Here is a 25047-nt window from a genome sequence, read left to right on the forward strand (position 1 = left end):
GATCTTGATAGCTCCTGCGTGGCCACGCAGGACTTGGTAGGCAGATCTGGTGAATATGTCATCGGCTCCACCATGGAAGCTACCTTTGAGACGAGACCTTCTTGTTCAAGGTCCGTTCGAACATCCGAATCTGGTCCTACTCCAGCTGACTGCTTGGAGATTGAACGCTTGATCTTATCAAAGCGAGGGTTCTCAGATTCTGTTATTGATACTCTTGTTCAGGCCAGAAAGCCTGTAACTAGAAAAATTTACCACAAAATATGGAAAAAATATATGTGTTGGTGTGAATCTAAAGGATTCCCTTGGGACAAGGTAAAGATTCCTAGGATTCTATCCTTTCTTCAAGAAGGATTGGAGAAAGGATTATCTGCAAGTTCCTTGAAGGGACAGATTTCTGCCTTGTCTGTGTTACTTCACAAAAAGCTGGCAGCTGTGCCAGATGTTCAAGCCTTTGTTCAGGCTCTGGTTAGAATCAAGCCTGTTTACAAACCTTTGACTCCTCCTTGGAGTCTCAACTTAGTTCTTTCAGTTCTTCAGGGGGTTCCGTTTGAACCCTTACATTCCGTTGATATTAAGTTATTATCTTGGAAAGTTTTGTTTTTGGCTGCAATTTCTTCTGCTAGAAGAGTTTCAGAATTATCTGCTCTGCAGTGTTCTCCTCCTTATCTGGTGTTCCATGCAGATAAGGTGGTTTTATGTACTAAACCTGGTTTTCTTCCAAAAGTTGTTTCTAACAAAAACATTAACCAGGAGATAGTCGTGCCTTCTTTGTGTCCGAAACCAGTTTCGAAGAAGGAACGTTTGTTGCACAATTTGGATGTTGTTCGCGCTCTAAAATTCTATTTAGATGCTACAAAGGATTTTAGACAAACATCTTCCTTGTTTGTTGTTTATTCTGGTAACAGGAGAGGTCAAAAAGCAACGTCTACCTCTCTCTCTTTTTGGATTAAAAGCATCATCAGATTGGCTTACGAGACTGCCGGACGGCAGCCTCCTGAAAGAATCACAGCTCATTCCACTAGGGCTGTGGCTTCCACATGGGCCTTCAAGAACGAGGCTTCTGTTGATCAGATATGTAGGGCAGCGACTTGGTCTTCACTGCACACTTTTACCAAATTTTACAAGTTTGATACTTTTGCTTCTTCTGAGGCTATTTTTTTGGGAGAAAGGTTTTGCAAGCCGTGGTGCCTTCCATTTAGGTGACCTGATTTGCTCCCTCCCTTCATCCGTGTCCTAAAGCTTTGGTATTGGTTCCCACAAGTAAGGATGACGCCGTGGACCGGACACACCTATGTTGGAGAAAACAGAATTTATGTTTACCTGATAAATTACTTTCTCCAACGGTGTGTCCGGTCCACGGCCCGCCCTGGTTTTTTAATCAGGTCTGATAATTTATTTTCTTTAACTACAGTCACCACGGTATCATATGGTTTCTCCTATGCAAATATTCCTCCTTAACGTCGGTCGAATGACTGGGGTAGGCGGAGCCTAGGAGGGATCATGTGACCAGCTTTGCTGGGCTCTTTGCCATTTCCTGTTGGGGAAGAGAATATCCCACAAGTAAGGATGACGCCGTGGACCGGACACACCGTTGGAGAAAGTAATTTATCAGGTAAACATAAATTCTGTTTTTTCTATCCGTCATACTTCCCCTGAGATTTCAGTACTGATTATCTGTGTTAGTCTGTAGTTTTCCTACTTTGACAATTATTTACTGATATCCAGGAGTTAATTGTTTTCTAAGGTATTTTCAGGCTCATTCTGGATTTGAAGTCTTGCAGCAAGTTCCTGAGGGTTCTTACCTTCAAAATTGAAATAATTTGCACAACTTACTCTTGATACAACAGGGTTAATTTATGTCTACAACAGACTAGAAGGGTGAGTATCTTCATATACCCATTCACAAACACCATTATCAGTTCCTAAGATTTGCTTTTCAACACAAACATTATCAGTTTGGCACCCTTCCATTTGGTCTTGCCACAGGTCCCCGCATCTTTATAAAGGTTTTGGGGGCACTATTTGCAGTTATCATAGCTCAGGGCATATCAGTTGCTCCGTACCTTGGATGATAACATGCTTTAGGCTCCTTCCCTGTCTCAAGCAATTGCTCACACTCAGTCATCTAGCCTTCCTTCAGGATCTTTGCTGGAGGATAAATGATCCAAGGAGTTCCCTATCTCCAGCTAACAAGGTCTCTATGCTGGGAGTCTTAATACACCCAGCGACAATGCATATTTGACAGATTCCAGAAGGCAAAAGCTTCAGAAAGATTGTTCTCTTTTCCAGAGCAATGATTTTCTATCTGTGGCTTTGTGCATGCAGGTAGTGGTATAAATGGTAGGCATTGGATTCAGTTTTATTTGCCCGCTATCACTTACGTCCTCCAGTTCTCTATGCCCAGTCAGTGGATAAAAAAATTATGTGCATTTGGAAGATTATTGTTCTAGATTTTTCAGTTAGACGATCTCTATCTTGGTGGATGGAAACACTGAAGCCAGCCTATTTGGTTTGGGGTGCTTTCTGGGAGTCTCGGTGAGTGCATGGTTACCAATAAACATCTTGGAGCTCTAGTCTTGGATAAGTTAATTTGCTTTGTCAATCAATATCACAGCCTTGGCATACGTAACTCTTCAAGGAGGGACAATGCAGGAGGTATCCCAGATCCTGTTCTGGACAGAATAAAGTAAATATATCCTGTCAGCCAAGAGTTATTGCTCGAATCAAATAGGAGTCAAAATCAGTAATCCCGATAGCTCCAGCTTGGCTCCGGAGAAAATATGCAGACCTGGGTCTCAATGGCTTCTTCCTCAGTCAAGACTTCTTTTCTCAAGGGCCTCTCTTCCACCCAGATCTCATATCTCACAAATGTAATGGCATGAAAGTTAAACACCTAATTCTGAAGCACTGATGAATCTCTGATTCTGTGATTGTCACTCTTTTGAAGGCTAGGGAACCTGTCACCCGGAAAATTTACCACAAGATTTGAAAGGTATATTTTGAATGGTGTTCTGCCAGAAGGTTTTCTTGGCATTCCTTCCGGATACCTAGGATTTTACAGTTTCAGGATGGGCTTGAAAAGGGTTTGTCTGCTAAATCTTTGAAAGACCTAATTCCAGCCGTATCTGTTCTTTCACAAGAAATTAGCCAAACTTCTTTGTCCAAGTCATGGCGATAATTAGGCCAGCTGTGAGATTTATCTCTCCTCCTTGGACTTTCAATTTAGTTTATTTTCTCCAAGTTTCCCCTTTTGAACATTTGTATTGCATAAATATCACACTTTTCTCTTGGAAGGTTCTCCTCTTTTAGCATTTTTCTTCAGCTAGAAGAGTTTATCTGCTTTATCTTGTGAATCTCCCTTTGATCTGGTCTTTCATAAAGATAAGGCAGTTCTCCATAAGAAGTAAGATTTTCTTCCAAAGGTTATTTCTTCAGAAAATATCAGCCAAGAAATTGTTGTTCCTTCCTTGTGTCAGAATCCTTCTAATTCTAAGGAACAGCTTCTTCATAACCTTGATGATAGTTTTATCTCAACCTACTTAAAGGGACACTGAACCCATTTTTTTTCCTCATGATTCAGATAGAGCATGCAATTTTAAGCAACTTTCTAATTTACTCCTATTAATTTTTCTTCGTTCTCTTGCTATCTTTATTTGAAAATGAAGGCATCTAAGCTAAGGAGCCAGACAATTTTTGGTTCAGACCATGGACAGCACTTGTTTGTTGGTGGATAAATTCATCCACCAATAATCAGCAAGAATAACCCAGGTTGTTCACCAAAAATGGGCCGGCATCTAAACTTACATTCTTGCTTTTCAAATAAAGATATCAAGAGAATGAAGAAAATTTGTTAATAGGAGTAAATTAGAAAGTTGCTTCAAATTGCATGCTCTATCTGAATACCGAAATAAAAGTTTTGGGTTCATAGTCCTTTTAAGTGTTAATACAAAAGTTCTAGCTTTTTGTTAATTTTTCTGGTTCTCATATGAGCCAGGAAGACAAGGCTACCGCTGTTGCCTTCTTACCTAACAGTTCATTCACAAGGCTTACTTGGTGGCAGGAAAGTCTCCCTCTAAACGTCACACTCCACAGTTCAGTTGCTTCATCCTGGAGGCTTAAGAATGATGCATCCTTTCTCCATATTTTGCTTTTTCTGATGTTTTTGCTTCATCTAAAGCGACTTTTGGTAGGAATGTCCTTCAGGCCATTTTTTTCTGTTCCATCCATTCCTTGTCATGGACTCTTGGCTTTAAGAGTTTCCTTGTGGACTCTCATTATACAAAAAAAAAAAAAAAAATATGCTTACCTTTTATAAATTTTCTTTTGGGTTGAGGAGTTCCACATGCCCTTCCCTTTATAATCTTTGGGCGACAGTTCTATTTTGTACCTCTTTAGAGCTTTTGTCTTTCTTACCGGTCTTCTTTTCTCTGCTCAGCTATATCTTAAACTATGTAGTGCTGGGGAGGTGGGAGGGATGAAGTTAAAGTTTACAACTGATTGGCAGTCTAGTTTTAATTTATACCGGGAATGTTGTGTTTATGATCCCTAAGCTCTGATCTGGATCGTTGGGGCCTCAGGCAGGTAGGCGTTGCCGTGGAACTGCTGTTTTTCTACTCCTTTTGCAATGAGTCTCTGATCCTAAAATCTTTGTTGTTTTTTTTTTTTTGCCATATTGGCAGTATAACACGTTTCCTGATAGTGGCCATAGAGGCAGTAAACCACTGGGAGGAAGAGCTAACAAAACTTCTCCAGCACCATTTTCAAGACCAAGTACTAAGGCTCTGCAAAGCCATTGATAGAGTGACTTCACCCAGCGCCCTACAGATTCATCCTTTTTACCACTTAGCCATAGAAAATATGGTGTTCCCTAAGTCTTTTTTGACTGCACAGAGTACTATGGCTTAGCTGATTTGGAGGTTATGCCAGTGGAAATTATACCAGTCAGCGCATCTACCTGTACAGAAGATTCACCAGGACTAAGTGTCTCTCTGGCTCATGTAACCAGCGCACAGAGAAATCTAGGATTGGGGACTGAACCTTTTCTCTCATGCAGTCCCATAGTGACTACTAATGGCACACACATAAGGAATACCAGGCAAGCCTGTTAGAGTTCCATAACACATGTGTGTGTTTCCTGGGCATGTAGCGGCAGATCAATGTATATGTATAAATAGATTATGTTGCTGTTAGTTATTTCTTTATTTTAAAATAACAGAGTTAATATTTACTTGCTGTATTAGCTTTTTTCTAATAGTTATCAATGTAATTTAGTCATGTTTTTTAGTGCCTACATATTACAGTATCGGTTTACCACTTTTAAATACAGTTTGTATAGTACTTATTGTTTCACAGCAAAAACTTTTCCTAACAGAATACTAGGCTATCAGCAGGCGGGATGCAAAGCATAACTAGTTCTAAGTACAGGGTATGTTTCTGTAAGTACAATGGTTTTTAATATATTGAGCAGTGGGTAAACCTTGATTTCTAGTTGCAAGTATCGCTCTTCTGAGACACCTTAAATGATCTGTTATGCTCTTGTTTAGCTATAATTGTCATTACATTGCCTGCCTATTCTTTAATATGGAGTTTGTTGCTTGTTTTTTAAAGATACACAATCATTTTTTTTTTTAGAGTTCTTCAGGTCCAAGAGTGGCCCATTTCTTTTTTCCCCCAGGTATTCCCCAATGTTTTGTAATTTTTGTGTTGGTGATCCAAGAGTGATAACTCGTTTTTATTCTATACCTATTCTGTTTCATTACATTTAAGGGAAGATGTAAGATCTTCTTAGATTTAAGGGAAGGAAAAAGGAGTAAAAAGCGCCTCTCCATTGCAAATTGTAGCCCTATTTCAAGTTTTAAAAAATGTTTGTGACACTCCTGTAAAATTAGCTCCCACTTTCCCATTCCTCTTTTCATTTGATTTTCTACTTGTCTTCCCATTTCTTTTTTTCTCTTTTTCCTATTTCTGTAATTATGTACACATTTTTTTTCTTGGTCAAATAACCTGAAAAATATTAAGATTGTGCAAAACCTAATAAAATGTTAGATGCTAACATGGCGTCTTTTTTATAATTAACATTTAGATCTTAAGAAGAATGAACAAGTGAAAGAGAATGGACTGTTGCCTGAAGCACATAACAGTACCGTTAGCCCATCTTCTGACCCAAAGGTAAGATCTTTGTTTTTGTTTAGATCAATGAGTTTTTCATAACCACATTAACTGTGCATATTTTCCTAAAGATTAAAACTTGTTTTCTTAATACAGTTTATTTTCCCTGCTACAAAAAGAGAAACTTGTAGTTAATCTAACAGTTGTATGCTCTTGTTTGACACAAATATTGTGATGTTTCAGACATAAAATTCTGTACGGTAAAAAAATGGTAACAAAGATAATGTCAATTTGCACAATATTCCCAATTAATGTGTTTGGTCTTGCTTTGTTTTGTAATGGTCAACTATATATGTTCCTTACAGAAAAGAAATATGTTTGTGTTACTTTAGCTGTTCACTGATTTGTAATTTAAAGGCTTGCAAATTTGTCAGACTTAAAATGATGTCCTTCCAATTTGAGTATTATAGACTAATTTTAATTTACATGAGTTGATTAATGGCATGATTAAATGGCCATTAAAGTATGGGAATATATATAAACTAAATGAGTAATTTTTGGGAGGTCTACATTTTTTCTTTTTAAAGATACGATGAGTCCACGGATTTCATCCGTGTGGGATATCGCCTCCTGGTCAGCAGGAGGAGGCAAAGAGCACAACAGCAGAGCTGTATATATAGCTCCTCCCTTCCCTCCCACTCCAGTCATTCTCTTTGCCTGTGTTAGTGATTCCAAAGGAATTGGGTTAACGTTCAGAGAGTTGGTTTTGTATTATTGAAAACACAGTTCCTCTCTGTTTTAGAATTATCGTTCAGAGTGTTGGGCAGTAAAATGTGGGTAATTTTATTTTTAAAGGCACAGTTACACTCTGTTTTACAAAGTTCTTCAAGCAGTGGTGCCTTCCGTTTAGGTGCCCTGTCTTGTCCCTCCCTTTTCATCCGTGTACTATAGCTTTGGTATTGTATCCCACAAGTAAGGATGAACTCTGGGCACTCATCGTATCTTTAAAAAGAAAATTTATGCTTACCTGATAAATTTGTTTCTTTTTAGATACGATGAGTCCACGGCCCACCCTGATTTTATGAGACAGGTCATTATTTTTGTTAAACTTTAGTCACCTCTGCACCTTGGCTTTTCCTTTCTCTTCCTAACTTCGGTCGAATGACTGGAGTGGGAGGGAAGGGAGGAGCTATATATACAGCTCTGCTGTGGTGCTCTTTGCCTCCTCCTGCTGACCAGGAGGCAATATCCCACAAGTAAGGATGAAATCCGTGGACTCATCGTATCTAAAAAGAAACAAATTTATCAGGTTAGCATAAATGTATATATATGTATGTATGTATGTATATATATGTATGTATGTGTATGTATGTGTGTGTATATATATATATATATATATTTCTTTCATGTAATTAACAAGAGTCCATGAGCTAGTGACGTATGGGATATACATTCCTACCAGGAGGGGCAAAGTTTCCCAAACCTTAAAATGCCTATAAATACACCCCTCACCACACCCACAAATCAGTTTTACAAACTTTGCCTCCAAGGGAGGTGGTGAAGTAAGTTTGTGCTAGATTCTACGTTGATATGCGCTCCGCAGCAAGTTGGAGCCCGGTTTTCCTCTCAGCGTGCAGTGAATGTCAGAGGGATGTGAAGAGAGTATTGCCTATTGAATGCAGTGATCTCCTTCTACGGGGTCTATTTCATAAGGTTCTCTGTTATCGGTCGTAGAGATTCATCTCTTACCTCCCTTTTCAGATCGACGATATACTCTTATATTTACCATTTCCTCTACTGATTCTCGTTTCAGTACTGGTTTGGCTTTCTACAAACATGTAGATGAGTGTCCTGGGGTAAGTAAGTCTTATTTTCTGTGACACTCTAAGCTATGGTTGGGCACTTTATTTATAAAGTTCTAAATATATGTATTCAAACATTTATTTGCCTTGACTCAGAATGTTCAACTTTCCTTATTTCCAGACAGTCAGTTTCATATTTGGGATTATGCATTGTATTATCATATTTTTTCTTACCTCAAAAATTTGACTTTTTTTCCCTGTGGGCTGTTAGGCTCGCGGGGGCTGAAAATGCTTCATTTTATTGCGTCATTCTTGGCGCGGACTTTTTTGGCGCAAAAATTCTTTTCCGTTTCCGGCGTCATACGTGTCGCCGGAAGTTGCGTCATTTTTTGACGTTATTTTGCGTCAAAGATGTCGGCGTTCCGGATGTGGCGTCATTTTTGGCGCCAAAAGCATTTAGGCGCCAAATAATGTGGGCGTCTTTTTTGGCGCTAAAAAATATGGGCGTCATTTTTGTCTCCACATTATTTAAGTCTCATTATTTATTGCTTCTGGTTGCTAGAAGCTTGTTCACTGGCATTTTTTTCCCATTCCTGAAACTGTCATTTAAGGAATTTGATCAATTTTGCTTTATATGTTGTTTTTTTCTTTTACATATTGCAAGATGTTCCACGTTGCAACTGAGTCAGAAGTTACTACAGGAAAATCACTGCACAGTGCTGGAGCTACCAAGCTAAGTCTGCTATAAACTTTTGGTATCTGTTTCTCCAGCTGTTATTTGTATTGCATGTCATGTCAAACTTATTAATGCAGATAAAATTTCCTTTAGTACTGTTACATTACCTGTTGCTGTCCGTCAACATCTAATTTTCAGAGTGTTCCTGATAACATAAGAGATTTTATTTTTTAAATCCATTAAGAAGGCTATGTCTGTTATTTCTCCTTCTAGTATACATAAAAGTCTTTTAAAACTTCTCTTTTTTCAGATGAATTTTTAAATGAACATCATCATTCTGATACTGATAATGGTTCTTCTGGTTCAGAGGTTTCTGTCTCAGAGGTTGATGCTGATAAATCTTTGTATTTGTTCAAGATGGAATTTATTCGTTCTTTACTTAAAGAAGTGTTATTTGCATTAGAAATAGAGGATACTGGTCCTCTTGATACTAAATGTAAACGTTTAACTAAGGTTTTTAAATCTCCTGTAGTTATTCCAGAAGTGTTTTATCTCCCTGATGCTATTTCTGAAGTAATTTCCAGGGAATGGAATAATTTGGGTAATTTATTTACTCCTTCTAGACGTTTAAGCAAATTATATCCTGTGCCATCTGACAGATTAGAGTTTGTTGGGACAAAAATCCCTAAAGTTATGGGGCTGTCTCTACTCCTGCTAATGTACTACTATTCCTATGGCAGATAGTACTTCATTTAAGGATCCTTTAGATAGGAAAATTGAATCCTTTCTAAGAAAAGCTTACTTATGTTCAGGTAATCTTCTTAGACCTGCTATATTTTTAGCGGATGTTGCTGCAGCTTCAACTTTTTGGTTAGAAGCTTTAGCGCAACAAGTAACAGATCATAATTTTATAGCATTATTATTATTCTATAACATGCTAATAATTTTATTGGTGATACCATCTTTTGATATCATTAGAGTTGATGTCAGGTATATGTCTCTAGCTATTTTAGCTAGAAAAGCTTTATGGATTAAACTTGGAATGCTGACATGTCTTCTAAGTCAACTTTGCTTTCCCTTTCTTTCCAGGGTAAATAATCATTTCGTTCCTTTCCTCACAACAAGGAACAAAAGCCTGATCCTTCATCCTCAGGAGCGGTATCAGTTTGGAAACTATTTCCAGTTTGGAATATATCCAAGCCTTATAGAATCCTATAGCCAGCTCCTAAGTACCTATGAAGGTGCGGCCCTTATTCCAGCTCAGCTGGTATGGGGCAGATTACGTTTTCTTCAAAGAAATTTGGATCAATTCCGTTCTTAATCTCTGGTTTCAGAAACATTGTTTCAGGAAGGTACAGAATTGGCTTCAAGTTAAGGCCTCCTGCTAAGAGATTCTTTTCTTTCCCGTGTCCCAATTGACACAGCAAGGCTCAGCATTTCTGAAATGTGTTTCAGATCTAGAGTTGGCTGGAGTATTTATGCCAGTTCCAGTTCTGGAACAGGGGCTGGGGTTTTATTTTATCTCTTCATTGTACCAAAGAAGGTCAATTCCTTCAGACCAGTTATGGATCTATCATTATTGAATCGTTATGTTAGGATACCAACATTCAAGATGGTTACTGTAGGTCTATCCTGCCTTTTGTTTAGCAAGGGCATTATATGTCTACAATAGATTTACAGGATGTGTATCTGCATATTCCGATTCATCCAGATCACTTTTAGTGTCTGAGATTCTCTTTTTAGACAAGCATTACCAGTTTTGTGGCTCTACTATTTGGTCTAGCCTCAGTTCCAAGAATTTTTTTCAAAGGTTCTCGGTGCCCTTCTTTCTGTAATCAGAGAATAGGGTTTTGGTATTTCCTTATTTGGACGATATCTTGGTACTTGCTCAGTCTTCTCATTTTCGAAGAATCTCATACGAATCGACTTGTGTTGTTTCTTCAAGTTCATGGTTGGAGGATCAATTTACCAATCAGTTTATTGATTCCTCAGACAAGGGTAACCTTTTTAGGTTTCTAGATAAATTCAGTGTCTATGACTCTGTCCTTGTCAGACAAGAGAAGTTTAACATTGATATCAGCTTGTCAAAACCTTCAGTCACAATCATTCCCTTTGGTAGCCTTATGCATGGAAATGTTGGATTTTAGGACTGCCGCATCAGATGCGATCTCCTTTGCTCGTTTTCACATGCGACCTCTTCAGCTCTGTATGCTGAACCAATGGTGCAGGGATTACTCAAAGATAACTCAATTAATATCTTTAAACCGATTTTACGACACTCTCTGACATGGTGGACAGATCACCATCGTTTAGTTCAGGGGGCTTCTTTGTTCTTCCGACCTGGACTATAATCTCAACAGATACGAGTCTTACAGGTTGGGGAGCTGTGTGGGGGTATCTGACGGCACAAGGGGTTTGGGAATCTCAGGAGGTGAGATTTCCGATCAATATTTTGGAACCCCGTGCAATTTTCAGAGCTCTTCAGTCTTGGCCTCTTCTGAAGAGAGAGTTGTTCATTGTTTTCAGATAAGACATTGTCACAACTGTGGCATACATCAATCATCAAGGAGGGACTCACAGTCCTCTGGCTATGAAAGAAGTATCTCGAATTTTGGTTTGGGCGGAATCCAGCTCCTGTCTAATCTCTGCGGTTTATATCCCAGGTATGGACAATTGGAAAGCGGATTATCTCAGTCGCCAAACGTTGCATCCGGGCGAATGGTCTCTTCACCCAGAGGTATTTCTTCAGATTGTTCAAATGTGGGAACTTCCAGAAATAGTTCTGATGGCTTCTCATCTAAACAAGAAACTTCCCAGGTATCTGTCCAGATCCCGGGATCCTCAGGCGGAGGCAGTGGATGCATTTTCACTTCCTTGGAAGTATCATCCTGCCTATATCTTTCCGCCTCTAGTTCTTCTTCCAAGAGTAATCTCCAAGATTCTGAAGGAATGCTCGTTTGTTCTGCTGGTAGCTCCGGCATGGCCTCACAGGTTTTGGTATGCGGATCTTGTCCGGATGGCCTCTTGCCAACCGTGGACTCTTCCGTTAAGACCAGACCTTTTGTCTCAAGGTCCTTTTTTCCATCAGGATCTGAAATCCTTAAATTTAAAGGTATGGAGATTGAACGCTTGATTCTTGGTCAAAGAGGTTTCTCTGACTCTGTGATTAATACTATGTTACAGGCTCGTACATCTATATCCAGAGAGATATATTATAGAGTCTGGAAGACTTATATTTCTTGGTGTCTTTCTCATCTTTTTTCTTGGCATTCTTTTAGAATACCGAGAATTTTACAATTTCTTCAGGATGGTTTGGATAAGGGTTTGTCCGCAACTTCTTTGAAAGGACAAATCTCTGCTCTTTCTGTTCTTTTTCACAGAAAGATTGCTATTCTTCCTGATATTCATTGTTTTGTACAAGCTTTGGTTCGTATAAAACCTGTCATTAAGTCAATTTCTCCTCCTTGGAGTTTGAATTTGGTTCTGGGAGCTCTTCTAGCTCCTCCGTTTGAACCTATGCATTCATTGGACATTAAATTACTTTCTTGGAAAGTTTTGTTCCTTTTGGCCATCTCTTCTGCTAGAAGAGTTTCTGAATTATCTGCTCTTTCATGTGAGTCTCCTTTTCTGATTTTTCATCAGGATAAGGCGGTGTTGCGAACTTCTTTTGAATTTTTACCTAAAGTTGTGAATTCCAACAACATTAGTAGAGAAATTGTGGTTCCTTCATTATGTCCTAATCCTAAGAATTCTAAGGAGAAATCGTTGCATTCTTTGGATGTTGTTAGAGCTTTGAAATATTATGTTGAAGCTACGAAATCTTTCTGTGAGACTTCTAGTCTATTTGTTATCTTTTCCGGTTCTAGGAAAGGCCAGAAAGCTTCTGCCATTTCTTTGGCATCTTGGTTGAAATCTTTAATTCATCTTGCCTATGTTGAGTCGGGTAAAATTCCGTCTCAGAGAATTACAGCTCATTCTACTAGGTCAGTATCTACTTCCTGGGCATTTAGGAATGAAGCTTCGGTTGACCAGATCTGCAAAGCAGCAACTTGGTCCTCTTTGCATACTTTTACTAAATTCTACCATTTTGATGTATTTTCTTCTTCTGAAGCAATTTTTGGTAGAAAAGTTCTTCAGGCAGCGGTTTCAGTTTGAATCTTCTGCTTAGGTTTTTCATTAAACTTTATTTTGGGTGTGGATTATTTTCAGCAGGAATTGGCTGTCTTTATTTTATCCCTCCCTCTCTAGTGACTCTTGTGTGGAAAGATCCACATCTTGGGTAGTCATTATCCCATACGTCACTAGCTCATGGACTCTTGCTAATTACATGAAAGAAAACATAATTTATGTAAGAACTTACCTGATAAATTCATTTCTTTCATATTAACAAGAGTCCATGAGGCCCACCCTTTTTTTGGGGTGGTTATGATTTTTTTGTATAAAGCACAATTATTCCAATTCCTTATTTTATATGCTTCGCACTTTTTTTCTTATCACCCCACTTCTTGGCTATTCGTTAAACTGATTTGTGGGTGTGGTGAGGGGTGTATTTATAGGCATTTTAAGGTTTGGGAAACTTTGCCCCTCCTGGTAGGAATGTATATCCCATACGTCACTAGCTCATGGACTCTTGTTAATATGAAAGAAATGAATTTATCAGGTAAGTTCTTACATAAATTATGTTATATATATATATATATATATATAATTTATATATAATATATATTTTTTTTTTATATATATATTTTTTTTTTTGTGTGTGTGTAAGGTCACCATAGATAGACTTGCTAGATGGAAACATTTCTGTCTCTTACTCTTTCTATTTCTAATCACTTTTCATTATTCCTTCCTCTCTCCACTTTGTCCTTTTCATCTGAGATGGCTGGTTGGTTTCCTTTCTGATTTTGTCCATTTACCTCTGCCTGATATCCTTTTTTTTCCCACTTTGCTCATTTAACCTTCAACTCAATCGACTCGCCATCCCCATTTGCTCCCTGTTTTGTGTGACTGTTTATACATGTCTGTCGTATGTCTACTTTCACCTCGCCAGTCCCTTTTCACCTTTGTCACTCCCATCTTGCCCCTTGCTGGACCAGAAGGTCCCTCCATGTGGCGTCAGAGCTTGCGCAAAACCGGAATTATTCTGGTGCCCCAGAGAGGTCAAAAGGCTGCGGTGAGCATTGTTTGTCTTGTTTGTAGTGTATGCTTGTGAGAGTTCATTTTGTTTTGTGTTTATAAAAAAAATTCTCCCTCCTTTCTCTCCTTTTTTTTGTTTTGTTTTTTAATATGTATCTATTTTCCCAGTTATGGTCAGCTGGCAAGCTTCTTTATTTTCCATCTGATTAATAACTGTTTCTGTGATGGAGTATCCCTTCTGTCTCCGAATATTGCATTAAGTTTACTCTGTATTTTGTATTTTTGTATTAATATAGTTGAATGTAACTGTGACTCTCCAATGTAAGGCGTGCATTGCATTATTCTGAGCAAGGCATACTTTGTTACATTTTTGTACCTAATCACTGACTGCATTACTGTCTAACTTTTAGTTAAGCATTCATTAAAATGGTAATGGGCTTAATATAACAGATACATAGCCTAAATTGTTATAAAGAACAATCACTGAATAAACCAAGCATGTTGCTATGTTATGTCATTCATGTCAAAAGTCACTGTGCATTTTCCAGGAATTTCTGTATTTACACAAGCTTTGCAGACAGTTGATAAAGGTTCCCCTTGATGTGTAAGATTGTTACATATCCCAGTTTAGTGGGTAGAATACCATCAATTATTATAGTCTAAATATCTTGTTATTGTTCTCATTGTCTTTTCCAAGTAGCTGTGACTTTTGGCTTACGTGCCAAAATCTTTCAAATAATGGTGTCACTCAAGGATTCGTTAAAGGGACAGTGAGCTGTAAAATTGGTTTCCCCTTAATGTGTTTCCAATGACTTGTTATGCCAGCTGCAACGTATAAAATGTACAAGAAATTGCTCCATTATGTTTCCTTTTGTATAGCTGGATTTTTTTCTTTGAATCCACAAGCCATGAAAATAGGCTAAGCTTGCAGAGAGATCAGACATCCTTATCTTATCACTCAAATGCTTCCCCTTCTTATTTCTGTCTCTATTCAATACTTAGAAAGGACAATTTAAAATTAACATTTTAGAATTTTATCTATCCCACTCCCCACTGGGAGAATAATTTTTTCTGCTTGATGTTTACACAGCTTGTCAATAGCCTATACAGGTAAAATAGATCATTGGGAACACATTTAAATGGAGACACATTTTGGTTACTGTCCCTTTAAGTGCAAGTAGGCCTTTGCAAATGTTAGATTTAGTTTTCTCTTGTTAAGTGTATCCAGTCCACGGATCATCCATTACTTATGGGATATTAACTCCTCCCCAACAGGAAGTGCAAGAGGATTCACCCAGCAGAGCTGCTATATAGCTCCTCCCCTAACTGCCATTACCAGTCATTCTCTTGCACCCAACGAATAGATAGGATGTGTGAGAGGACTGTGGTGATTATACTTAGTTTCATACCTTCAATCAAAAGTTTGTTATTTTATAATAGCACCGGAGTGTGTTATTCCTTCTCTGGTAGAATTTGAAGAAGAATCTACCTGAGTTTTTCTATGATTTTAGCCGGAGTAGTTAAGATCATATTGCTGTTTCTCGGCCATCTGAGGAGAGGTAAACTTCAGATCAGGGGACAGCGGGCAGATTAATCTGCAAAGAGGTATGTAGCAGCTTATTATTTTCTGACAATGGAATTGATGAGAAAATTCTGCCATACCGATATAATGTAAACTCAGCCTTAAATGCAGTAGCAGCAACTGGTATCAGGCTGTCATGTATGTATATTTTACACTTCAGTATTCTGGGGAATGGCAGTTCACTGGAATTATACTGTATGCATAAAACTTTAGCCTAATTTGCAGGGACTAGCAACAGGCTTTTTAATAACACTCAATTTATTAATGTTAAACGTTTTTTGCTGGCATGTAAAATCGTTTAATTTTCTGAGGTACTGGGTGAAAAAATGTTTTGGGCACTATTTTTTTCCACTTGGCAGTCGTTTTATTTAATTTATGACAGTTTACTGATCTCTCTCACTGTTAGCTATCAGGGTTAGTTATCCTTTGCTAATGGGAGCAATCCTTTGCTAAAATTGTGTTTTTTACAAAGATTTGATGCTATAACTTTTCAGTTTATTAATTTTCAACTGTCATAACTTTTTCTGTGCTTCTTATAGGCACAGTACGTTTTCATATTATAGTAAATTACTTGAAAAGTATTTCCAGGTTGCTAGTTTATTTGCTAGTGTGTTAAACATGTCTGATTCAGAGGAAGATATCTGTGCTATATGTGCTAAAGCCAAAGTGGAGCCCAATAGAAATTTATGTACTAACTGTATTGATGCTACTTTAAATAAAAGTCAATCTGTACAAATTGAACATATTTCACCAAACAACGAGGGGAGAGTTATGCCGACTAACTCGCCTCACGTGTCAGTACCTGCATCTCCCGCTCGGGAGGTGCGTGATATTGTAGCGCCGAGTACATCTGGGCGGCCATTACAAATCACATTACAGGATATGGCTACTGTTATGACTGAAGTTTTGGCTAAATTACCAGAACTAAGAGGTAAGCGTGATCACTCTGGGGTGAGAACAGAGTGCGCTGATAATATTAGGGCCATGTCAGACACTGCGTCACAATTTGCAGAACATGAGGACGGAGAGCTTCATTCTGCGGGTGACGGTTCTGATCCAAACAAACTGGATTCAGATATTTCAAATTTTAAATTTAAGCTGGAAAACCTCCGTGTATTACTAGGGGAGGTGTTAGCGGCTCTGAATGATTGTAACACAGTTGCAATACCAGAGAAAATGTGTAGGTTGGATAAATATTTTGCGGTACCGGCGAGTACTGACGTTTTTCCTATACCTAAGAGACTTACTGAAATTGTTACTAAGGAGTGGGATAGACCCGGTGTGCCGTTCTCACCCCCTCCGATATTTAGAAAGATGTTTCCAATAGACGCCACCACACGGGACTTATGGCAAACGGTCCCTAAGGTGGAGGGAGCAGTTTCTACTTTAGCTAAGCGTACCACTATCCCGGTGGAGGATAGCTGTGCCTTTTCAAATCCAATGGATAAAAAGTTAGAGGGTTACCTTAACCCCTTAATGACCACAGCACTTTTCCATTTTCTGTCCGTTTGGGACCAAGGCTATTTTTACATTTTTGCGGTGTTTGTGTTTAGCTGTAATTTCCCTCTTACTCATTTACTGTACCCACACATATTATATACCGTTTTTCTCGCCATTAAATTAACTTTCTAAAAATACCATTATTTTCATCATATCTTATAATTTACTATAAAAAAATTTATAAAATATGAGGAAAAAATGGAAAAAAACACACTTTTTTTAACTTTGACCCCCAAAATCTGTTACACATCTACAACCACCAAAAAAAAAACATGCTAAATAGTTTCTAAATTTTGTCCTGAGTTTAGAAATACCTAATATTTACATGTTCTTTGCTTTTTTTGAAAGCTATAGGGCCATAAATACAAGTAGCATTTTGCTATTTCCAAACTACTTTTTTTCAAAATTAGCGCTAGTTACATTGGAACACTAATATCTTTCAGGAATCCCTGAATATCTATTGACATGTATATATTTTTTTTTAGAAGACATCCCAAAGTATTAATCTAGGCCAATTTTGGTATATTTCATGCCACCATTTCACCGCCAAATGCGATCAAATACAAAATATCGTTCACTTTTTCACAAATTTTTTCACAAACTTTCGGTTTCTCACTGAAATTATTTACAAACAGATTGTGCAATTATGGCACAAATGGTTGTAAATGCTTCTCTGGGATCCCCTTTGTTCAGAAATAGCAGACATATATGGCTTTGGCATTGCTTTTTGGTAATTAGAAGGCCGCTAAATGCCGCTGCGCACCACACGTGTATTATGCCCAGCAGTGCAGGGGTTAATTAGGGAGCTTGTAGGGAGCTTGTATGGTTAATTTTAGCTTTAGTGTAGTGTAGTAGACAACCCAAAGTAATGATCTAGGCCCATTTTGGTATATTTCATGCCACCATTTCACCGCCAAATGCGATCAAATAAAAAAAAAAACGTTAAATTTTTCACAATTTTAGGATTCTCACTGAAATCATTTACAAACAGCTTGTGCAATTATGGCACAAATGGTTGTAAATGCTTCTCTGGGATCCCCTTTGTTCAGAAATAGCAGATATATATGACTTTGGTGTTGCTTTCTGGTAATTAGAAGGCCGCAAAATGCTGCTGCGCATCACACGTGTATTATGGCTAGCAGTGAAGGGGTTAATTAGGAAGTTTGTAGGGAGCTTGCAGGGTTAATTTTAGCTTTAGTGTAGAGATCAGCCTCCCACCTGACACATCAGACCCCCTGATCCCTCCCAAACAGCTCCCTTCCCTCCCCCACCCCACAATTGTCCCCGCCATCTTAAGTACTGGCAGAAAGTCTGCCAGTACTAAAATAAAAGCTTTTTGGGGGGTATAGGTTTTTTTTTTTTTTTAAAATAATAATTATTCTGCTGTATAGGACCCCCCTTAGCCTCCAACCTCCCTGATCCCCCCCAAAACAGCTTTGTAACCTTCCCTATCTGCCTTATTGGGGCCATCTTGGGTACTGGCAGCTGTCTGCCAGTACCCAGCTTATACAAAAAAGTGCTTTTTTTTCTTAAGTTTTTTTTTTTCTGTAGTGTAGCTTCCCCAAACCCCCCCCCACCACCACCACAAACCCCAACCACCTCATTGATTGTTTTTTTTCTACAGTTATTTTAAACTGATTGCACCTTTTTCTGTAGTGTAGCGGTTCCCACCCGCTCCCTCCCCGTGCACGCGCCCGCCCCCGCCCTCCCGTGCACGCGCGCGCGTCCGTGCGCGCCCCCGGGCATCCCCGCCCACGATCCCGCCCCCCTCCACATCTCCAGGGCCATCGATGGCCGCCACCCGCCTCCCGGTAATGCTCCCACCCACCAACGAAGGAAGCCACCGATCTCCGGTGCAGAGAGGGCCACAGAGTGGCTCTCTCTGCACCGGATGGCTTCAAAAGGTTATTGCAGGATGCCTCCATATCGAGGCATCACTGCAATAACCGGAAAGCAGCTGGAAGCAAACAGGATCGCTTCCAGCTGCATTCCACACCGAGGACGTGCAGGGTACGTCCTCAGGCATTAACTGCCTTTTTTTTGAGGACGTACCCTGCACGTCCTCGGTCGTTAAGGGGTTAAGAAAATGTTTGTTCAACAAGGTTTTATATTGCAACCTCTTGCATGCATTGCGCCTGTCACGGCTGCAGCAGCATTTTGGTTTGAGTCTCTGGAAGAGACACTTGAATCAGCTCCATTAGATGAGATTACACACAAGCTTAAAGCCCTTAAGTTGGCTAACTCATTTATTTCAGATGCCGTAGTACATTTAACTAAACTTACGGCTAAGAATTCCGGATTCGCCATTCAGGCACGCAGAGCACTGTGGCTAAAATCCTGGTCAGCTGACGTTACTTCTAAATCTAAATTGCTTAATATACCTTTCAAAGGGCAGACCTTATTCGGGCCCGGGTTGAAAGAAATTATCGCTGACATTACAGGAGGTAAAGGCCATGCCCTGCCTCAAGACAGAGCCAAACCTAAGGCTAGACAGTCTAATTTTCGTTCCTTTCGTAATTTCAAAGCAGGAGCAGCATCAACTTCCTCTGCACCAAAACAGGAAGGAGCTGTTGCTCGCTACAGACAAGGCTGGAGACCTAACCAGTCCTGGAACAAGGGCAAGCAGGCCAGGAAACCTGCTGCTGCCCCTAAGACAGCATGAATCGAGGGCCCCCGATCCGGGAACGGATCTAGTGGGGGGCAGACTTTCTCTCTTCGCCCAGGCTTGGGCAAGAGATGTCCAGGATCCCTGGGCGTTAGAGATCATATCTCAGGGATATCTTCTGGACTTCAAATTCTCTCCCCCAAGAGGGAGATTTCATCTGTCAAGGTTGTCAACAAACCAAATAAAGAAAGAGGCGTTTCTACGCTGCGTACAAGATCTTTTATTAATGGGAGTGATCCATCCGGTTCCGCGGTCGGAACAAGGACAAGGGTTTTACTCAAATCTGTTTGTGGTTCCCAAAAAAGAGGGAACTTTCAGGCCAATCTTGGATTTAAAGATCCTAAACAAATTCCTAAGAGTTCCATCGTTCAAAATGGAAACTATTCGGACAATTTTACCCATGATCCAAAAGGGTCAGTACATGACCACAGTGGATTTAAAGGATGCTTACCTTCACATACCGATTCACAAAGATCTTTACCGGTATCTAAGGTTTGCCTTTCTAGACAGGCATTACCAGTTTGTAGCTCTTCCATTCGGATTGGCTACGGCTCCGAGAATCTTCACAAAGGTTCTGGGTGCTCTTCTGGCGGTACTAAGACCGCGAGGAATTGCGGTAGCTCCGTACCTAGACGACATTCTGATACAAGCTTCAAGCTTTCAAACTGCCAAGTCTCATACAGAGTTAGTACTGGCATTTCTAAGGTCGCATGGATGGAAGGTGAACGAAAAGAAGAGTTCTCTCTTTCCACTCACAAGAGTTCCCTTCTTGGGGACTCTTATAGATTCTGTAGAAATGAAGATTTACCTGACAGAAGACAGGTTAACAAAGCTTCAAAATGCATGCCGTGTCCTTCATTCCATTCAACACCCGTCAGTAGCTCAATGCATGGAGGTGATCGGCTTAATGGTAGCAGCAATGGACATAGTACCCTTTGCACGCCTACATCTCAGACCGCTGCAATTGTGCATGCTAAGTCAGTGGAATGGGGATTACTCAGACTTGTCCCCTACTCTGAATCTGGATCAAGAGACCAGAAATTCTCTTCTATGGTGGCTTTCTCGGCCACATCTGTCCAGGGGGATGCCATTCAGCAGGCCGGACTGGACAATTGTAACAACAGACGCCAGCCTACTAGGTTGGGGCGCTGTCTGGAATTCTCTGAAGGCTCAGGGACAATGGAATCAGGAGGAGAGTCTCCTACCAATAAACATTCTGGAATTGAGAGCAGTTCTCAATGCCCTTCTGGCTTGGCCCCAGTTAACAACTCGGGGGTTCATCAGGTTTCAGTCGGACAACATCACGACTGTAGCTTACATCAACCATCAGGGAGGGACAAGAAGCTCCCTAGCAATGATGGAAGTATCAAAGATAATTCGCTGGGCAGAGTCTCACTCTTGCCACCTGTCAGCAATCCACATCCCGGGAGTGGAGAACTGGGAGGCGGATTTCCTAAGTCGTCAGACTTTTCATCCGGGGGAGTGGGAACTTCATCCGGAGGTCTTTGCCCAAATACTTCGACGTTGGGGCAAACCAGAGAGAGATCTCATGGCGTCTCGACAGAACGCCAAGCTTCCTCGTTACGGGTCCAGATCCAGGGATCCGGGAGCGGTTCTGATAGATGCTTTGACAGCACCTTGGACCTTCGGGATGGCTTATGTGTTTCCACCCTTCCCGATGCTTCCTCGATTGATTGCCAGAATCAAACAGGAGAGAGCATCAGTGATTCTAATAGCGCCTGCATGGCCACGCAGGACTTGGTATGCAGATCTAGTGGACATGTCATCCTGTCCACCTTGGTCGCTACCTCTGAAACAGGACCTTCTGATCCAGGGTCCCTTCAAACATCAAAATCTAATTTCTCTGAAGCTGACTGCTTGGAAATTGAACGCTTGATTTTATCAAAACGTGGTTTTTCTGAGTCAGTTATTGATACCTTAATACAGGCTAGGAAGCCTGTTACCAGAAAGATTTACCATAAGATATGGCGCAAATACTTATATTGGTGCGAATCCAAGAGTTACTCATGGAGTAAGGTTAGGATTCCGAGGATATTGTCTTTTCTACAAGAAGGTTTAGAAAAGGGTTTATCCGCTAGTTCCTTAAAGGGACAGATTTCAGCTCTGTCCATTCTTTTACACAAACGTCTGTCAGAAGTTCCGGACGTTCAAGCTTTTTGTCAGGCTTTAGCTAGGATCAAGCCTGTGTTTAAAACTGTTGCTCCACCATGGAGTTTGAACTTAGTTCTTAATGTTTTACAGGGGGTTCCGTTTGAACCCCTTCATTCCATTGATATCAAGTTGTTATCTTGGAAAGTTCTGTTTTTAATGGCGATTTCCTCGGCTCGAAGAGTCTCTGAGTTATCTGCCTTACATTGTGATTCTCCTTATCTGATTTTTCATTCAGACAAGGTAGTTCTGCGTACTAAACCTGGGTTCCTACCTAAGGTGGTCACTAACAGGAATATCAATCAAGAGATTGTAGTTCCATCTTTGTGTCCTAATCCTTCTTCGAAAAAGGAACGTCTGCTACACAATCTAGATGTAGTCCGTGCCCTGAAATTTTATCTACAGGCAACTAAGGATTTTCGACAAACGTCTTCCCTGTTTGTCGTTTATTCTGGTCAGAGGAGAGGTCAAAAAGCTTCGGCTACCTCTCTCTCCTTTTGGCTTCGTAGCATAATACGGTTAGCCTATGAGACTGCTGGACAGCAGCCTCCTGAAAGAATTACAGCACATTCTACTAGAGCTGTGGCTTCCACTTGGGCCTTTAAGAATGAGGCTTCTGTTGAACAGATTTGCAAGGCTGCAACTTGGTCTTCTCTTCATACTTTTTCCAAATTTTACAAATTTTTACACTTTTGCTTCTTCGGAGGCTGTTTTTGGGAGAAAGGTTCTTCAGGCAGTGGTTCCTTCCGTATAAAGAGCCTGCCTGTCCCTCCCGTCATCCGTGTACTTTAGCTTTGGTATTGGTATCCCATAAGTAATGGATGATCCGTGGACTGGATACACTTAACAAGAGAAAACATAATTTATGCTTACCTGATAAATTTATTTCTCTTGTAGTGTATCCAGTCCACGGCCCGCCCTGTCACTTTAAGGCAGGTAATTTTTCCATTAAACTACAGTCACCACTGCACCCTATGGTTTTCCTTTCTCTGCATGTTTTCGGTCGAATGACTGGTAATGGCAGTTAGGGGAGGAGCTATATAGCAGCTCTGCTGGGTGAATCCTCTTGCACTTCCTGTTGGGGAGGAGTTAATATCCCATAAGTAATGGATGATCCGTGGACTGGATACACTACAAGAGAAATAAATTTATCAGGTAAGCATAAATTATGTTTTTTTAAGAATTTTTGTAAAGGATTTACTTAATGTCAGTTTTAAAAATGTAGGCCAGTCTAGGTTCCTGGTAATAATTAAGCTATAAAACTACTTGGCAGAATTCTTCAGTGCCTACATTGTTTGCTTTGTTTATTCAATGGGGGACAGATGCCTTAAAACCTTCAAATAAAATCTAAAACCAAATTTATGTAGGTCTCAAACCATTATCTCACCACATTTAGAGGACGGTTCAGGATGATTTGGTTTAGAGAGTTTGTCCTGTCCTGCGTCTTACTATCACAGTCTATATGTTTAAGAATTCATTTTCTCATACTGGGATATTGTTAAAAGGGTCTGGTGCCAAACTAGATCGGTAACAATATTAAGTGGTTTTGAGGCATCCTACCCCTTTGTCAAGCATTACATTTTTGCCTATTTAGAACCCTATTTTCTGTCATACTCTCATAATGTCCTATTCATTGCTGGTTGGTATGTAGCCATTGACTTTATGGAGTAGGTAGAAAAGCCTAGATGTCTTCAGTGTGCCTCCCGTTCATGCTTACCTTCCCCTAAACTTCAGACCTTATTCAAATATAAATTTAGAGTACCCATTGATTAATTTAAAAGCTTACAAATACCAGATTTTCTGCTTGTCAAATCCTTAGAAAAAAAATCTAATTTACAGACCTCTGCTTTTTGTTACTACTTAAACATTGTTGTCCCTTGCACCTATTAAAACACACAGTACAGGAATCTCCATCAATTGATAAAACCAATTGATAAAAAATACTTTGAGGGAAAACATGGAAAGGAAAAGGGCCACTTTTGGACCCATAAACTAAAGTAACATCTCAATATCACCATCAAGAGTGGTAAAAGTAATAAACCTTGCCCGAAGAACAGTTAACATAGTACATAATGTGTGATTGACATAATTGTAGCTGCATATACAAAGGGTAGTATATTCTAGGTTAACGAGACGGTATATACCGTAATTTTGTATCTGCTTTAATTTGTTCCCAATGATCTATTCTAGCTACAGTCCAGCCACACTTAGCTCAAATAAAACAGCGATCAAGGAAGATAAAATCAAAAGAGCATTATTTATTAATCCAGAGCGGTAACAAAGTACACACTGTAAATAGCAAACAGAGAAAATGGTCAAATGCGTTTTGTTTGCAGCAACATAACTTTCTCATTGACCATATGTTAATTGACAAAGCACAGCTCCTTTATACACCAAAAAACACACAATTGGTAAATCTACATCTTTAAATGGACTGTACCGTAAAGTGCAAGCGGTTAAAGGAAAACTCACCAACATAATATGCATCATTAATAATACAATATTATGCATACTAGAATATTACAAACAGACTTGTATTCAAAATAATTAAACATAAAATAAATTATTTCTACATTTTACACACACACACACACACACACACACACACACACACACATATATATATATATATGTGTGTGTGTGTGTATATGTATATATATATATATATATATATATATATATATATATATATATATATATATATATATATAAAAAATAATAATATATATATATATTAGAAGAAAAATGACGGAGGGGACGTAGCTGCTGGGAGCTAATATATGGTGACCCACCAGTTCATAGATAAATACTGGTATGGCCTTGAATATAACAGTATTGTGGTGTAGACCCTTGAAATAAATTATATGGATTTAAGAGAGAGAAGGAATCCTGAACAAAGTATATCAGGATGAAAGACAGGGAATTCAGCACTCTTTTCAAAATATGTTTTATTTAGCTCATCAAAGTAAAATAAGGAGTATCCAAAAAATAAGCTTATGTGGCAACAAGAGAGGACAATCTCTGGCACTGATATAGCGAGACTTATTGTCTCAGATATACACATACAATATGTCTATATACAATGGACCAAAAAATGTACAAAAAGAAAATTAATAAACACAAAATTAATATATAAACCTGACCGGTCAGGGGTTAATGTGAATGCATGAACGTGATACATGTACTAACCTAGAGTTAGAAAGGTATACCAATGTTACAGCAGATAGCTTAATCTGCTGTTTGTTATCATGACAGACAAGGATATCTCATTGTATGAACAGTAAAGTGAATATATTTCATAGGAAGCCTTTGTCAGACTACTACACCCTGCTGCGAACGGCACCTTCAAGTATAAGGTTAGTTGCCGGGCAGGTATAGGAATGGGATCTAAGTAGGTACTGACATTGCC

At 39.4% G+C, this 25047-nt stretch overlaps 1 protein-coding gene across 2 annotated transcripts in view; it reads left to right on the forward strand.

The window, feature by feature from the left end:
* The window catches only part of PPP1R12C (protein phosphatase 1 regulatory subunit 12C), a 666212-nt gene that overhangs the window by 255945 nt on the left and 385220 nt on the right, over positions 1–25047 (forward strand). For both annotated transcript variants that reach the window (XM_053690707.1, XM_053690708.1), the window contains exon 9: positions 6083–6168. In XM_053690707.1, coding sequence (XP_053546682.1) covers positions 6083–6168 — 86 coding nt within the window. The remainder of the gene's footprint in view (positions 1–6082; positions 6169–25047) is intronic.

Source organism: Bombina bombina, chromosome 8 (assembly GCF_027579735.1).
Source record: "Bombina bombina isolate aBomBom1 chromosome 8, aBomBom1.pri, whole genome shotgun sequence".
Classification (NCBI taxonomy): Eukaryota; Metazoa; Chordata; class Amphibia; order Anura; family Bombinatoridae; genus Bombina; species Bombina bombina.